The sequence below is a fragment of the Triturus cristatus genome, chromosome 6 (assembly GCF_964204655.1).
Source record: "Triturus cristatus chromosome 6, aTriCri1.1, whole genome shotgun sequence".
Taxonomy (NCBI): Eukaryota; Metazoa; Chordata; class Amphibia; order Caudata; family Salamandridae; genus Triturus; species Triturus cristatus.
The window spans coordinates 1,465,601,680-1,465,618,966 of record NC_140589.1 but is presented as its reverse complement, the minus strand read 5'-3'; the positions used below and the strand labels follow the sequence as shown (position 1 = coordinate 1,465,618,966).

The 17,287-nt window shown below is 48.5% G+C and overlaps 1 protein-coding gene across 5 annotated transcripts in view; it reads right to left on the bottom strand.

Moving 5' to 3' along the window:
• VPS54 (VPS54 subunit of GARP complex) overlaps positions 1 to 17,287 on the bottom strand; it is a 541,872-nt gene that overhangs the window by 450,434 nt on the left and 74,151 nt on the right. For all 5 annotated transcript variants that reach the window (XM_085612543.1, XM_085612546.1, XM_085612547.1 and 2 more), the window contains one exon: positions 13,637 to 13,798. In XM_085612543.1, the coding sequence (XP_085468669.1) occupies positions 13,637 to 13,772 (136 nt within the window). In that variant the 5' untranslated portion in view covers positions 13,773 to 13,798. The remainder of the gene's footprint in view (positions 1 to 13,636; positions 13,799 to 17,287) is intronic.

Here is a 17,287-nt window from a genome sequence, read left to right as displayed (position 1 = left end):
TCAGAGAGCCCCTCAGATGTTGAACCACCAGGGTGATGCCCTGATGTTCCAGCCATGTCCAGAGGTGCAGAGCCTCCTGACAAAGGGTCCACGACCCCACCCCGCCTTGCTTGTTGCAATACCACATGACGGTGGTGTTGTCCGTGAACACCTGCACTACACTTCCCCGGACAGAGGGAAGGAATGCCTTCAGTGCAAGTCGGATCGCCCTCAGCTCCAAAAGGTTGATATGGAGCCGGGACTCCGCCGGAGACCAGAGGCCTCTGATCTCTGTCTCTCCCATGTGGCCCCCCATCACAGGAGGGACGCATCCGTCACCACTACGTGCTCCGGTTGGGGTAGGGAGAGGGATCTGCCACTGACCCAATCGCGGTCCGTAAGCCACCACTGCAACTGTCTCGCAGTGCCCTCTGAGATCAGGACGTGGTCGGACAGGTTGCCCCGATGCTGGGCCCACTGAAACTTCAGTTCCCACTGCAGAGCCCGCATCCGCCATCTGGCGTGATGCACCAACAGGATGCAGGAGGCCATCAGACCTAGAAGCTGTAGCACCAACCTGACCGAAACCCGGGATAGAGGTCGAAAGATGGGAATCAGAGCCTGAATATCCCAGACCCGCTGTTCCGGAGGATAGGCCCAGAACTGCGCTGAGTCCAGACCGCTCTGATGAAGAGGAGCTGCTGGGAGGGACTCAGATGCGACTTCGGCACGTTGATGGAGAACCCCAGCAAATGCAAGAGGTCGGCCATAGTCTGGAGGTGGGAGACGACTGCCTGGGGCGAGCCCGCCTTTAACAACCAATCGTCGAGATAGGGGAAGACTGGAACCCCCAATCAGCGCAGATGAGCTGCGACCGCCATCACTTTCGTGAACACACGAGGGGCACTGGTGAGGCCGAAGGGGAGCACGGTAAACTGAAAATGCTCCTGGCCCACCGTGAACCGCAGGTAACGCCGGTTGGCCGGCAGGACGGGGATGTGGAAATAAGCGTTCTGCAAGTCCAACGCTACCATCCAGTCTCCAGGGTCTAGGGCAGCCAGAACCTGAGCTACAGAGAGCATCTTGAACTTCTCCTTCCGGAGGAAGGCGTTGACGCTCCTGAGGTCCAAGATAGGTCGTAGGCCCCCTTTGCCCTTCTTGGGAACCAGAAAGTAGTGAAAATAACAACCATGACCTACTTCTGGACCAGGAACGCGCTCGATGGCCCCCTTGGCCAAGAGGGCCGTAACTTCCTCCTGTAGAAGTTGCAAGTGATCCCCCGAAATCCGGTGGCACAGCGGTGGCATGGCTGGAGGGGTCGCCTCGAAGGGGAGGGAGTAGCCCCTTCGGACGATTTGCAGCACCCACCTGTCCGATGTGATGGTGCGCCAGTGATGCAGGTGATGGCGAACTGCCTCCCACTGGCGTGGAATGGGCCTGAAAGCTCGGACTAGGAAGGCTTTGAGGCGGATGTTGCTGGGGTAGATGTGGACGGACCGCCACGTTGTCCCCCTGTACCGCCTTGGCTGAATCCACGTCCGCGTGGAGGTTGGTTCTGTGGCCTGTGGATAGTTGGACGTGAGGGGGCGCCCCTTTCGTGGCCACAAAAGGGACGAAAAGCGGAAGTTTGCGTGCCGAAAGGCCCAAGGACTTGGCCGTAGCCCTGGAGTCCTTAAAGCGCTCCACCGCACTATCTGCTTTGTCGCTAAAAAGGCGACTGCCATCGAAGGGCATGTCCATGAGGGTGCTCAGGACATTTCCGGAAAAACTCGTGGAACGCAGCCAGACGTGGCGACGAAGCGCCACCGTGGTCGACATTGCCCTGCCCTAGCGAGTCCGTTGTGTCCAGTCCACATTGGATTGCATGCCGTGCCACATCCCGCCCCTCAGCAAGAACCTGAGCGAGTCGTGTCCGGGCCTCCTCCGGGCACTGGGGCAGCACGTCCTCCATCATATCCCACAGGGAGTGGGAGTAACGGTCCAAAAGGCACGCGGTGTGGATAGACCGCAACCCCAAACTAAGAGAGGAGAACAGCTTCTTCCCAAACTATTCTAGCCTTTTGGATTCCCGATCCGGGGGAGCGGACGGGAAGGAGGTCTGGGAGGTGGAGATCTGGGAGGTAGAGGCCTGGATAACCAGGCTCTCGGGCGTGGGGTGTTGGGACAGAAAACTGGGGTCGCCCGGTGCAGGGCGGTTGCGCCGGGCCACGTTCCGGTCCACAGGAGGCACTGTGGAGGGCTTGGACCAGGTGCCCTTCAGAACGTCAATGAGCGCTTCATTGAACTGCAGCAGCGGCTCCAAGGAGCTTGCTGACGGTTGAAGCACTTCGGTGAGGAGGTTCGTCCTCACAGCCACAGCAGGCAGTTCTAGCCCAAGGGCTTCGGCCGCCTTGCGCAGCACCACAGAAAATGCAGCACCTTTCTCCAAAGCCACGGTCGGAGGAGAGATGAAGCCAGTGTCAGGGGAGGTGTCAGGACCACTGGCATCCCCCAGCTCGTCTGCCCAGTCCTGAGATAACTGGCCTTGCCGGGCCAGAGGGTCCTCAGACCCCTCCCAGTCGTCACCGCCATCCGATTCCTGGTATACAGGTGGAATGATCGGAGCCGAGCAGAGGATGAAATTGCCACCCATCGGCGTCGGGTGCGGCGCCGGACAGCGCCACTCCGACACCGGGCCGGGACTAAACTGGGGAAAGGCGTCATCCAGGGACGGCGCCGGGGGGGGGGGGGCACCGGAGGAGTCGGAGCCGGCGGAGGGGTCGTGAGGTCGACCGGCGCCGACTGTGATCCAGGCCTGGATCCCCCGGGGACCTGCGGCGTCGGGAACGGAGTCGACGACGGCGCCGGGGCCTGAGCCGCCAACTCGCTAGGCCTCCCAGTCGAGCCTGCGGTGCCCAAAGGCGCGCCGGCAGGCGTCGACGGCGGAGCCAGGTTCCTCATGGCCATGAGGAAGGCACTGACCTCCGCCGGAGTCGCGTCAGTCCCAGGGACCGGAGGGTATGGGGACAGACGGGATCCCAGCGGCTCCGACGGAGCCGCGCGGGTGGTGCCACCCGAACCCTCAGCCGAGTCGCCCACCCGGGAGGGGAGTCAGAAGAGCGATGTTCCCTCTTCGACTTCTTGCTGTGCTTCGACTTACCGGATTTCGAAGACTTGGACCCCGACGAGCGGTGGGGTCTGCGGCTCCGCGACCGGTTCCTCGACCTCCTCCTCGACCGGGACCTTGAACAGAGCGGAACTTGAGTAGCTTGCAGGACCGCTCCCGCCTAGCTTTCGAAGTCAAGGCCCGGCAGTCGAGGCATGACTCGGCGTCATGGTCGGTCCCAAGGCAATAGAGGCACCGGCGCTAGTGGTCCGTGACCAACATCAGTCGGTGACAGGAGTCACAAGCCTTGAAGCCAGGCATCCCTACCGGCACCAGAGTCGATGTCGACAAGAGAACCAAAAGAGTTCAAAAAAGTTTAGTCAAAAAGTGACTAAAAAAGTATGCTCTTCCCGGATCGGCGCTTACTGGCGCGGAAAAAAGAAGAACTGACGTCAGGGCGCGAGGGCGGCGTCTATGTACTCCGACGACGTCATCCCGGCGATCACGACACCGACGACGGACGCGGAGCCGCAGTCGACGCCTAGCGACGCGCAAGAGGATTGCTGACGAAAAATCTTTCCGGATCCAGCCTGACACCTGGGGCTATTCTAAGGTGAGGAATCTAACTAACGTGTTTCTTTCAGATCATATTGTTAATATCTTTAAAACCGGTTTCGACGTTGCACCAAGGAAGGAAAACAGTAGATTTAGGGACGCAGCCCAAAAATATCCCAAGCTAACTCTTTAAACCAAATATATCTGTACCGGAATCTGAGGCAGGCTTCATTGTAACATGCACAACTAACTCAATACTGCGTTTTTTCCAACACAACAGTCTATCAAATATTCGTGACCTGCCTGCACGAGGGGAGAAAGCACAGAACAGTGTTGCACCTTGAGAAAAATGAAGAAAGTTCAAACAAGAGCACAGGGTGCCAAAGATTAAGACAGCATTGTTGTGCTTAATCAGGGTAATATAATTACAGCTTGTTCAGAGCTTCACAGTACATCAAAAGGATACAATGGATGCAAAGTACCATTTTCTGCTGCTGAAACACGGTGGCAAATGGGTTCCACCTTTTTGACTACATGATTTTTGGACTTTTACTGTGAGTGAGTCTCACAACCAGAGTTCCACTCATTTTAAATTCATGGTACTTGGACCGAGCACGATAACCTCAAGTCACAGCCTTTAAGATAAGGCTGCTGATGCGAAATGAGGGTAAGAAGCTCTAGGCTCGTTACTTGCGAGCACATGAATCTGTGGGTTGCACGTGTGAGTGGCCTGTTGCAGAAGAGACTCTTCAGAGATTGGTGCTGTCCTGGGGTAGGGCTTATAATGTGAGTGGGCATTCACAGTGTAGGTCTATAGTGCTTTACTGAAGGCCTATGGTCCTTAGATTGTGCATGCAGTATAGGGGAAAATCAGCAATGAAGTATAGTCTCACTCTACTTAGGCCTAAAAGATTCAGTGAGATATCAGTCTGTGATAAAACATGCACCCAAAGTATTAACTTCCAGTCTCCAATATTCCACATGCACATCTTATGGCACTTTGCCATATTTACCTGTCACCTGTGAGAACTAGCAGAGGTATCAAAGCCCTCCCCGCACAATAGAGCAAGTAGCAGTGCTTGACCCAGTTCCTGGGAAAATAAAGTGGCGGGAACAAAATCTGCATTTGTTAGCTTGTCACACCGCTTTTAGGCTGCGATAGTCCAGGCCCACTGGAACAAAGGAGGAGGACCAAACCTCTAGAGCCAACACAGGAGGGGCTTGTCTTGGAGGTTTTGGTGGGAAGGGGTCAGGCAGCTTCGTCATCAAGGGGCAAAGCTGAGGCTCTCTGGGAAGTGCTTGCCACAGACAACATGAAGTTGCCATTTTGGATTGCCCTAGAATGCTGTGCAGGATGGCTAGGACAAGGGTGAAGTGATGATGTTGCATCCTAGGATTGACCAGGGGTGCCTGGCTTCTTTCCACCTCCACTTAAAAATCTGCTCACAATGGAGAGACAGTTGGCAAGACTCTGGACCTGAAAGCGACAACAGCAGAAGGATGCCCCGCTGGAAGTAGAAGTCACCTGATGTCCTGCAAGGATGGACTTTGTTACTTTGACTCCATCTGACCCTCAAAACCAGGATGGTCTCTCCTGGGCCAGTGGTGCTGGCCCCCCACCCTTATTGCCTCTGAGGAGCAGCTGGGGAAAGGGACCTGCTTGGGTACCCTGGGTGGTTCAGCGAGGACTTCTGTGGACTGGCCCTTAATCTGCTGACACACCAGTGCCCTTCAAGCAGCCAGGAAGCTCTAGGACCAGGGAAGCCAGCAGGGAGGGTGTTTTGCAGGTTGGTTGTGGAGGTGCTGTACAAGATGTCCACTCAGCAGGATATAACACTATGGGCGAAGCATAGGACAGATATAGTGCACGGAGCCAGAAAATCCAGCTGCTCACGAGAAGCGCCGCTTTATATGCCAGGAGACTTGGACAAAATGCTCCTGGTGCCTAGGGCTGACAACCAGAAGTATAATAAGCAGAGGATCATCAAAATCAGTCCTATCGGGCCAGAGATATGCCTACTGGAAGCTTTGACCCTTTTTTTTTAAGAAGTGGCGCTCTGCCCGAATCCTTGAGAACACCCCCAGCATGGGCCAGGGCCCAGTGTTTGGCGCATCGTTCTATATTGAATTCATATGGAGAGGGGGTGTGATTGAGGCGCCTTCCTCAAACCAACTTTAGGCCCTGGGGTCCTCATCAACTGGGACAAAGGGAGGAGAGGGAGAGAGAGATGAAAGAGTGAAATAACAGTATTTGCTTCCTAAAAGAAAAAAGGCGCTGACTGGTCAATGATTTATTGAGTGTTGTCATTGCATACCAGTGAATTGGGGTTATTAGCCCGCATCACCTCCCCAGAGTATGTCTTGGACTGCTCTGTTTCGCTACCCTGAGAGAGTCCCGTGCAACAATAGGATATCTGTTTCACAGTAAAAAGGAAATTGCAGATTACGTTGCAACTAATAACCTAATTTCTTACAGAAGGGATTACAAAAGTCAAATTAGCAGTGAAAAAATTGTACCATTTTACAGATCTCGGAGGCTGAAAGTTGTAATCTTCAGTTGGGAAGCTCTCAGATCTGTATGAAACCTGCCACTAACATCCCTAAATGCTATGTTAATTTATTTTAAAGATGTGGTCTTAATTAATCCAAGAAGACGATTAATGGCCTGAAGAACGCACCTCTAACATGTCACATGACTAGTGTTTGAAACTTTATGAACAGAAAATGATGAGCAAAAAACTACTGAACTATCTAGAGGGCAACGATCTTAAAATTGTGGCAGGTCACGGTCTTGAGACAAAACCTATTTTATGCCTGTGGACATTAAATGGGTTGGTACTGCAATGAGTGTGAATAGGCTAGTTTTATCTGTGAGTGGGTCTTTAACTTTCACTAGGGACACATTGGTATTATAGTAAAACATACTGAAGAAGGCCGATTTTAAGAACCTTTCAGCCCTGTTCATAATGCAAGAACCTTTTCCGTGGACCAGCTTTCTGCAGTCACCAGCTGTGCCAGGTACCATGAATTACAGGTTAGACCAATGCATTTTAATGCTGATGTCCGCATCACCACACTAAAATGTGTTAGTCACTCATAATTGCTAGCTCTCTTTTGTTCTATGATGTTCTGTAACTCTTTGGGGTTATTTAAAATGCAAATAGCACGTTTGCTGTGCTACCTCTAGCAGGTAAGACCCAGGTCAAGGACAAGTGATGATTCTACCTGGACCCAGCTAAACGGATTATATTGTAATTAATTATATCAGTACGTTTTTAGGTCTCGCCTGGCGTAAGACTGCGCAGACACGCGCAGTCTCACTGGCGAGATTAAATGATTTGAGGAGATTTCTCTAGTGGGCTTTAAGCCCCGCCCCTCTTTTCCATTGGCTGGCGTCACCGTTTATGCTAAACGGTGGCCAGCCATAGAAAAGAGCGTCTAGTGACGTACACTTTTCTCTTTTAGAGCCGTCCCAGTTGGACTGGCTGTCCCGACTTACTGCTGGTGTAAAAGTTTTTTTGATCTTTATGGGGCCAAACACATGGCCCCATAAAGATAAGAAACCAGCCAGGCGAGCCAGTCCAACGGGGCGGCTCTAAAAGAGAAAAAAAAAGCGGGAGGCGTTGTTGGCATTGCTTGTTTTGTCACTGAGCGCGGGCTGCCTGGGTCGAGCTGGTTTTATTTAGATGCGCTCGTCACGGGTTTTAAACGGAAAGCTTGGTACGCCCTCTGGTTTGCTGTTGACTAACCCCCCCCCTCCTTCTGCCCTGACACCATCAAGTACCCCAGCCCTAATTGACCGCGTCACCCGAGGGGTGCTTGGTGCGACGTGTGCAGGGAGCACACCCTGAGCACCAGCATCTGCTGAGGCGCTAGAGCTCATCAGCTCGGTCTGAGCAGGATATTTCTGGAATGAGCTAGGGCTGGAGGCTCAAGAGGATCCTGCGACCCCTCCCCTGGGCATCCTCCACACTTTGCGCATGATAAAGAGGTCGTAGTGCCCCATGCGCTGCCCTCATGCACCCTGTTGGCCCTCAAAAGCTCCTTTCCTCGCCGTTCTTCTCTGCCCAACCGGCCCCGTGTCCCCTCTGCTTCCTCCACGCGCCCTTCACTCTGTATCCACCGTTCCCGTGAGAGAGAGTCAGACGAGGCCTTGGCCAGCACACAAGCCTCAGCGCTACACCCAGAGCTGCCCCCTGGAAGCTGAAGGGACAGGCCCGCTCTGCAGACAGCGCTGTCCACCGTCCCCAGCGCTGCACACTTGGGCAGAGCACCCCTTGAGAACATTCCCGGCGCTGCACGCCCTCCCCTGTGCTGCACACCACTCCGGAGCTGCCATGGGGCTCTTCAGGCGTGATAAGAAGGAGTCCAAGGAGCAGGAGATGGCCCCGGCGGAGCCCATGATCAGGGACCGGCGCCTGGAGAGCAAGACCAAGAGCGAGATGATGGAGGAGGACTTCAGCTACTACGGCAAGGAGAGAGAGGGCCTGGGGCGGAGAGTGGGCAAGAGGCTGCTGGGCATCCTGAAACGCGAGTACTGTTGCCCCGGCGGGTCATTGCATGGGCACCTTTCTGTAGCTTGAAGCAGCCGTGGGAACTGTGTCTACACGGTCTGTAGGAGCATTGCTCCGTGGGCCTCAGGAACACGTGCATCCTGCAAGGAGTATCTGTAGCCACTTGCCAGTGTGAGCATGCGCGTATAACATTACTTTACTCCTCATGCATGTTTAAGGATGGATTAGAATCTATTCACCTACATACACTATTCTCCTCAGCATTTGTCTCTGGTTCTGACTCAGTTTGGGAGTTGATGTAAAAGAGGACGGTAATGAGATACTTACACCACAAAACAGGGGCTCATCCCCCACCCATCTTCCTCTGCGCCCCCCGCGAGGATGGTGTCACCCAGTTCCCGTCCCACCCCCCTCTCCAGCAGCACCTTTTAAGCACAAGAAGCGCCTTGTCAACGAACTGGAGCGATGACTTGGGACCACGTGTATTTTTCTGTGCTCCGCTGCTCTCTAGCAGACATACATGATATCATACATACATACATATATACATGTTATAAGCTAATATGAGTACATACATGCAAACACACATACATGTCCCTGCCTCTTTCCTCCTGCCCTCAGATGTCTGTGTGTGTGTGTGTGTGTGTGTGTGTGTGTGTGTGTGTACCAGCCTCTTTCCTCCTTCCCTCAGTTGTCTGGTTGAGTGGCATTAGGTTGTGTTTGGTCGCCCTTGGGTACCTAGCCATGATTTGTGTGTGCCCTCCTGTATAAGGGGACTGTTACACACAAACACAATTGTAAGTTCCTAACATGAATTGTCGGTTCTAGCTTCCAGGTCATAGATCGGACACCCTGTGCCTTTTAATGCTTGTAAAACTACGACATTGAGCCACAGATTCAAGCACAGTAAAAAAAAAAAAAGCATAAAAAATGCAATAGGTCTCACCTTTGATTAAGTTAAAGCCATTTGCTTTGCTATATAATACCATTAGCAAAGCAAATGGCTTTAACTTAATAAAAGGCTTGGCCTATTGCATTTTCAATGCTTGTTATCTTTCCCGTCCAGATGTGAAGTTGATTTGAGTGGTTTTCTGCTGCCAGCGAGGCGAGGCTTGGGCTAGAGCTGCAGATGGGATTGTGCACCAAGTTATCTTTAGATGCCTAGATAAGCTCAGGTTATGTGCAAGTGTTCATGATGATTAAGGCAGTGAGAACATCTTACAGTGCCTGTTTGTGGCTCATGAAGGAGCTCGGAGCACATGCTGATCCAATCAATGGCCTCTCTTCAGAGAGCACAGAACCATTTGATGCCTCGTCAGGGGTAGTTCGCATTATATATAAATGCAATTACAATACAATAATCATGTAAGGATGTGTGCGTGAGGTGCTTGGTTGATGTACAGTATCAGTATTCGAGGCTGCAGAAGAGACCTGTCTGCAGGAACAGTGTGTCAGGGGCATGAAAACTCACCAGCACACACCATATGGTGCATAACCTACTTCTGCCACAGAGAGCCAGAAGCACTGGCAGTACCTCCATGTATTATTACTAATGCAGAGTGGGCCATGCTTTCTGCACTATGGTCTGCAGGGATACTCACTGGAGCAAAGAGGAGAAAGTGGACCCTGTGTCTCGTCAGCAGATAGCCCAGTAGGTATATGCACCTACTGAAGAGGTACATAAACTTGAGACTAGAGGTTCGAATCTCTGCAGGGATACTGGAGGAAGGAGGAGAAATGCAAGCCGGCATCTACTTAGCAGATAGCCCAATGAGTGTATGCACTTGCAGTAGAGCCACATAAATTGCTTACCAAAGGTTTGAATTCCCAGTAGGGCCCTGTCAAACCTTAATTAATTAAGCTGTGCCTACTTACCTGTCTACTTGTTTAAAAGGCTGCTAACAACTAAAAATGTAACTTACGTTGGCCGGAGTATATTTAACCAATATAAAGGATGACCACTCCCACTTCCAGAAACAAAGTAATGTTCAATTCACAGACTAATATTTTCAAAATGTATACTTTTTTAATTCTACTTAATCCCAACCAAATGATTGTTATTACTTAATGATCTGACACTGCTGATAAGTATCGGCAACACCAATAAGGGTGGCTTCTTTTAGGTATATGATCAATGTTATGCGATATATATGGATAGTGTAACAGAAAACTCACAGAAAAGCACTCATATAAGTGTGATTGCTTTGATTTAGTCATAAGTAAGTGTCACTCGAAGTATTACACATTTGACAGTAGAACGTCACTCATACACCAACGGAAACCATAGAAATGCCACACAAAAGTAATCTGAGAACTTGGCAGCTATCAGTCTCTTCTACAACAATCTACGTTCTAATGCCAACTAGACTTGGATTACATCTTTATAAACATGGCTGCTCACTTTATAAAAATCATCATGTGTTTGTATTTCTCATTGACACTGCACGCAATAAAATGTGTACCAATTGTTTTGTATAACCTTGTTCTTGGGGAACTTGGGGAAAACCTTTGTTACTTTCCACGGCTCTTACTGCTAGGACACTGAAGTGCATTTAAACATGACTATTCTCTTTTGTTATGTAACTAGTTTGTTCTGACATCTCCAGAAAACATATGGTCAGAAGGGCAAATCAAAATCCATGTAGTAGGACAGTGTTGGGCTGGTAGGGTCATATGATGTTTTAAAATGTTGAAATGAGACTTGTCATTTTTTATTGTGAAATTGGCTACATAAAACAGTCGAATTGGGGGGTGAGCTAGAGACTTTTTGCACTTCTACTAGTGATGCTGTCCGATTCTGTAATGATTTGCTGCACTTTTAGGACTTGATTTGTTTTTCAGATTTTGCTTAATGTTGTATCTTACTTAGATTCTGAAAACAATCACAACACTTGATTTCTACGTACTTTGCTTGATTCAATTATTTTTCATTTTTCAGCATTGCACTTTCATATTTTAATAAACCAAGTTTTTTTTCTAAATTTACTGATCTGTAATTCACTACTGGCATGTATTCTGTAAAAGTAGAGATAGATGCACACTTTTGGACTCAGTGGAGCGCTGGGCACCAGCACAGGAGAATAGTTCTCACCCAGCAGGAACAAAGCCCAGACTCCAGATGTAGCTCTCACTTCGAGTTAAGGAAAATAAGATCCAATACTCTGCTTCAAGAGAACCAACGTGAGATGAAAATCTGCTTTAAAGTGCTGCCTGGACAAAGGAACCTGGCCAAGACTGAAGCCTGACCCGGCACAATGTAATCCCAAAGAGAGCACTGTGAAAATGATAATCTTTTCCCACACTCTCAATGAGAGAAAAATATGTCGCATGGCAGCAACAGCGTGACGAGAACAAAGAGTTCAAAAACCTTTCTGATACCCTGCTATTTTCCTGTAGACCACCAAGGTGCTCATCCATCCTCTGCGACTATCAGCCCCCTTAGTGGTCTCACAAACCTGGAGTTTACCAATGCTTTCCACTACCAACTGCCGCAACCCATAGAAACAAGCTCACGTCTTTGCACCACTAAGAGGACAGCTGTCCTTGTCAGCCGTTGTTCCCCCAGAATGTCCCTTGTGCTCCAGACTGAGTTGTTGATTTCCAAGAGGTCGGAACGCGTCTCTACTCTACTGCAAAGACTGCACAGCTTCACTGGGCACACACCCAACACTGATATGTAACTGCTCACCAAGAATCAATTCATTGGGGAGAGGATGTGGCCTAACAGCTAGGGTGGTCGATCTCAAATCTGGGAAACCGGGTTCGAGTCTCGGCAACAACGCTCAACATCCTGAAATTCCTGGCAAATCACTTAATCTCCCCGTGCCTAACAAAAATGAATGTATCCTTGTGTAACATAACTGGTGCTCATATAAAGCACTCCGATACCCGATACCTTCGGGTCAAGTTGGTGCTATATAAAACTCTGTAAGAAAAAAATTCATGACGCACAGGCCACCAAACAGCATTTACGCCCTCATGTAACATCCAGTATACATAACTGCAAAGCTCACAGAACACTCTTGCTTTCTCATATGGATGAATGAGGGTGGGGGGGAGAGGGAGTCACTCTCACACCAGAGTTTGATACCAAAACGGTTACACTTACGGACAAGTTGCAAAATGATCCCAAGAAAGGCATTAAACTATCCTGGCAGATGCGCCAAGACAAAAAGTTTGACCTCTAAAAGCCTCTCCCAAAATTTTGGAGATGGTGGGGGCATCACTGGGGGAAGGGTCACATTGCTGCCGCCTTTCCTCCATCACGATTCCTCAGGTATCAGTCAAGGTAAGATGTCAGATGGTGTACTTGATTCTCGTGACTCTTAATTGGCGGTCTCAAGTCTGGTTTCCAGTTCTCCTGAAACTTTTTTCCAATTTTCTTGTTATTTCTTCCCTGGTTCCAAGAATATCTGACAGGGCCATAACGGGTGTGCCACAAGCTGATCAATATTAGCCTTTACAAATAATGGCAATGTGGATTTCAGGGACTGTTGCCACATCCTGGAACTTTCACATCTGCGTTCATTAACCAGACTTGGGGTGCCAAAACTCAGAAAAGGAAAAAATTCCTTGGCATACACAGTGTGCATGGCATCGGGAGTGGTATTTAGACCCAGTGGGTATAGACAGTACCCATGTACTTTTGTGGCAGTTGACAAACGAAGCAAAGGAATACCGAATGGTTAAAAACAGAGGTCAGCAATCTTGCAAGTTGTGCTACAGTAGTCGGATCCCTAGTGGGAGAACATTGGTGTGTACGCTTTTGAAGGACAGAAGGTTGATTAATCCTCTAAAAGACAAATATACCCAGTTGCAGCATGTGAACACAATACTTGCATATGGTTGAGCACTGGGAATAATTATTTCGCACTAGAAAAGCAATTATGTTCAGAGTGGCAAACATGTCTTGTCGTATTATCTCAGTGGTGGTTAATACGAAATGTTTTATCTGTCCCAATTTCTGCAAAATATAAAATGTATGGACTATACATGCCAAATTTGGTACCAAGTTTTACGTTCTACTTCGTTAATTGCATGAGCTAACTTCCAGGATCAACCTATGTAAAATAAAATTTTGATAAACTGAGACCAGACAGAAATGATGGAGGTCTTAGCATGTTAAAGATTTACTGACAATAAGTGAAAATAAGAGAACCCCTATTTTATAAGATTTCAAAAGGCAATTACAGGAATGTCTCATTCACTGGAGAATGACACATTATTACTATATTTAGCCCACATCCAAAAACTACTTAATCACTGTATTATTTTAGTAAGGGGGAAAACACCTGCACAATAGCTGTGCTTTTTATGGATTATATTACGCCGCATTTAATTTCAAGAAAATGCACTTTGAGTTCAAAATGTCAACCTAACTCACTTTAGACAAAGTCAGCAATTAAGGACTGCATGGGGCTTCTAATCACAGGGGTCAAATTATCTATATATGCCCCCCCCCCCCCCACACACACACACACACACCTCTGAAGACATTAATTACCTGTTGGTTCCTTAGGACACACATCAGGCAACGACAGCACTGATCTTAAACGTTTTCCAGGGTCAACCTCTTTCCTACAAAAATCATCTTTGTTGTTTGTGTGCGTCACTGCTGAAGAAGTGTGGCTTGAGGCCATTGCATGAACTCACCATTGGAAAAAGGCTAGAAATGAAAGAAAAAAAGAAGAGTGAGACAGCAAAAATAGTAAACATTACATCAAAAGTCTACCATAAGCTTCGGGCGGCCTGCCGCACATTGCACAGCGACTTCCCAACCCCCCCCCGCCCACATTATTGGCCCTGGAAAATATACTTCATTCCCCTTCACCACGCAGACTTATAACCAGACTCTACACACACATGCAACGTGACGCCCCTGTGACGAAACCAAAGGCATTGCTGACATGGAATGCTGAGCTTCTGCCTCCGCTGTCTGATGATAAATGGGAATACTGCTGTGCTCAGCTCACTGAGCTGTCTCCAAATTACAAGCTCCGTTTGATCCATTTTAAATGTCTACACAGATTTTACAGAACACCCATCACCTTACGCCGGATGGGGTTAAGGGAGGATGACTGCTGTTGGCGCTGTGGAGTAACCTCAGCCTCCTTCCTCCACATGGCATGGAACTGTCCCGTACTAGCTGACTACTGGTCCTAGGTTTTCACATCTATAAAGCAAATTCTAGGAATTTCCTTGTCCCCTTCCCCTCTTCTGGGACTATTAAGGTAGGTTAAGGAAACACATGTCAAGAAACGCAAGCTACATGCATTATTGCTGCTGTTCGCCAAACGCCAAATCGCGGTACACTAGGGGAGGAGGAGGAAACCTACGAATATGGAATGGATTAGAGAGGTTACATATGGTCACGTTCAGCTAACTACTTTCTGGGAATTGATGCCACCCACCCCTAGACCAAAAGAGATCTGGGAACTGTTTATAACTTGGGTTTGGGAGCAATCGAACACAAATGAAGATACTGAGATCACAGCGACTCCCACTGGGGATGTATAATCAATGTGGAATGGTGAATTGATTTGTGTACATGATGGGAGCTGTACGATGCACTATGGACACTGACTTTACATTAAGAGACTGTCCCCTCAGTATATTTATTGTTTCATGGATCACTGCTCCAGGAGCTTTAGGGCCACATGGCCGTGATGGGTAAATGAAGATGGACGATCACTGTGTGATTTGAAGTATAATATGACCAGAACTGGTACACCAGAGTTGTTAGTTGTAAAATGTATCATGCATTTTTTTTGGAAATATCAAACAAATTTACAAAAAAAAAAAAAAACACATTACATCAAAAAAGATTCTAGAGCTCTTAGTGTCCATTGCGAACTCCAGGAATTCTTCATACTATAGACGAGTGATCAGGCGACTAATTAAAAAAAAAAGTGCTACAAAAGTGCCTCCCTCTGCCTGACCACACCACCTTGACTGCTGAATGTGCACCAACCTAATTCTCATAGATGAAACCAAAACTCCAACGGTTTACTCTACGATACAGATTCTTGGTGCTGGGAGTGATCTGGTTGACTAAGTGTACCGGAGACTCCATTACTCATCTAGATTTGTCTTTCTGCCATTTTTAACTCTTGGAAACAGATTGTAAAACACAATGAATCCAAAGAAGGAGGCGAGCGTATAAGCAAAAGTTAATCATCAATCCAATATGTCGCTAACAACATAATGGCCTACTTGCATCATCTCTGGAGGTGGCATCCAGGGAATAAGGTCAGCAGGAGAAAATGGCTCTGCAAGCCCTCGGAATGTTCACTGGGTGGTCCAGTTACCTATGACCATGCAGGCCAATTCATGGTTTTAAAATACAGTTATGGTCTCACCTGGTTTTCAGACATTTAGTGTGGGCCACGTACAGTACTGGACTAGCACCCTCTATGAGGTCCAATGGGGGGGGCTATCCAACTTTAGGGGCCAGAATCTCATATCTACTAGTCACAGCCAAAACAATTCAGTGGCAGAGGCATCCATGGGTACTGAGGTAGGACAACCTTCCGCAGACAAATGAACTTGACCCCCCCAGTGCCAGGTGTGTGAAAACATATGACCTCATGGCCTCTCTGAGACCAGGGAAGTGACAATATGGATAGTCGAGAATGGTTGGGTATAGTCTTGATTCTTCCTTGCTTCTCTTGGTCAGCGAGGCAGCTGACATCGTATGGCTCCTGGTCGGCGCAGCAATGGCGCAGAGACTCCCCTGGAAGTTCGTAGACTGTACACCTTAATAGGCCAAGCGGTTCTACGTGCTGATTTTCAACTCTTGCAAATGTGCCCTCTGCTTTGTCACCTATTTCAGGGAATTCTTGACCACAAAATCACCAAACTTAATTCATTGTGGTATAAATCCAAATTATTTTAATTTAGAAAAAGGGATGGAATCCCTAATGTGATTGTATTCAAAGCATTAACATATGAGGGCAACGCTGTTGCTCAATATGATTTTAGTACAGTATATTACAGTGCTCTTGGTGTAGAAGAGGAAAGGGGTAGGGGTTGAGTGATAACGTGTAGGTAAGGGACAGGGAAAAGGTATTTGTGACATAGGTGCATCAACATTTCATGGTGTAATCTTTTCCAGCCTCAATGAGGTCAAATGTTCCAAATAATACACATAACTCAATTGGACAATTGATTATTCGTAAGTGATGTCGTCGGAGTTTGTGTGGGATATGTTATGTCGACGTTTCGACCCCTGTGGGCAGGACTAAATGTTATCCTTGCAGTGGGGTCTTCTTCAGGACTAGGAAGAGCACCTGTGAAATAATTAAAAAATGTGAGTGTAAGGACATGAGGTCTGTAATGGTGTATGCTACTAGACAAATAGGTTAGAAACTACCTACTATGTTCAGAACGACTGGTAACTTCCGCCGTGCGTTAGGAGATGTGGGCCTGTTGAAGCTCCTGTGGGGAGAGGGAAAAAGGTCACATGTCTGCTGGTCAGCTACTACCGGCAGAAAGAGCGCTCGAGTCAGTGGTGAACATGAGGATACTTACTCATGTAAATGATTTGCAGCATGAATGGCTTAGAAACGTAGGAAAAAAATTTCAATTATTCTGAAATGGAAAATAGGGGGAAAGAGGACGGGTGGTTCTCATCAATGTCATCGGTGAGAATGGAAACATAGAGATAATCAAGCATACGAACAATAGCATCAGGGTGACGGTGTCCACTGCTGGCTATGGTCAAGAAAAAAGTCTACCGGTGCGCACCAGCACAAGGACCTCAGTGGGGGGAGAAATCGGCTGGGAGGGGCAGTGTTGTGATGTGTAGCCTGAGGTTGCAGGGGGCATACGTGAGGTCACAGCTTGGATATATCCTTAATCGAAATCTGGGACTGATGGATGGCAGTCACTAGACACATCCAAAAATGGCCCTCATTGCGATACCAAACAAAGACTCATGTGGCAAGCAGCTGAAGCTTAATCTTGTAGTTGATACAGGGGTGGAACCTGGAAGGTTCTATCAGGCTCGTGGAGGGAATCTAGATATACATAAGAGCGGTGTTACCCATACACACAGTGAAGTAAGCTAGCGCTCCAAACTGGGGCGGGGAGGAGGGCTGCGGCTCAGAAAGGGCTACGCTGAGTGAAACGAGGAACGATCTGATCGTCGTAGAAT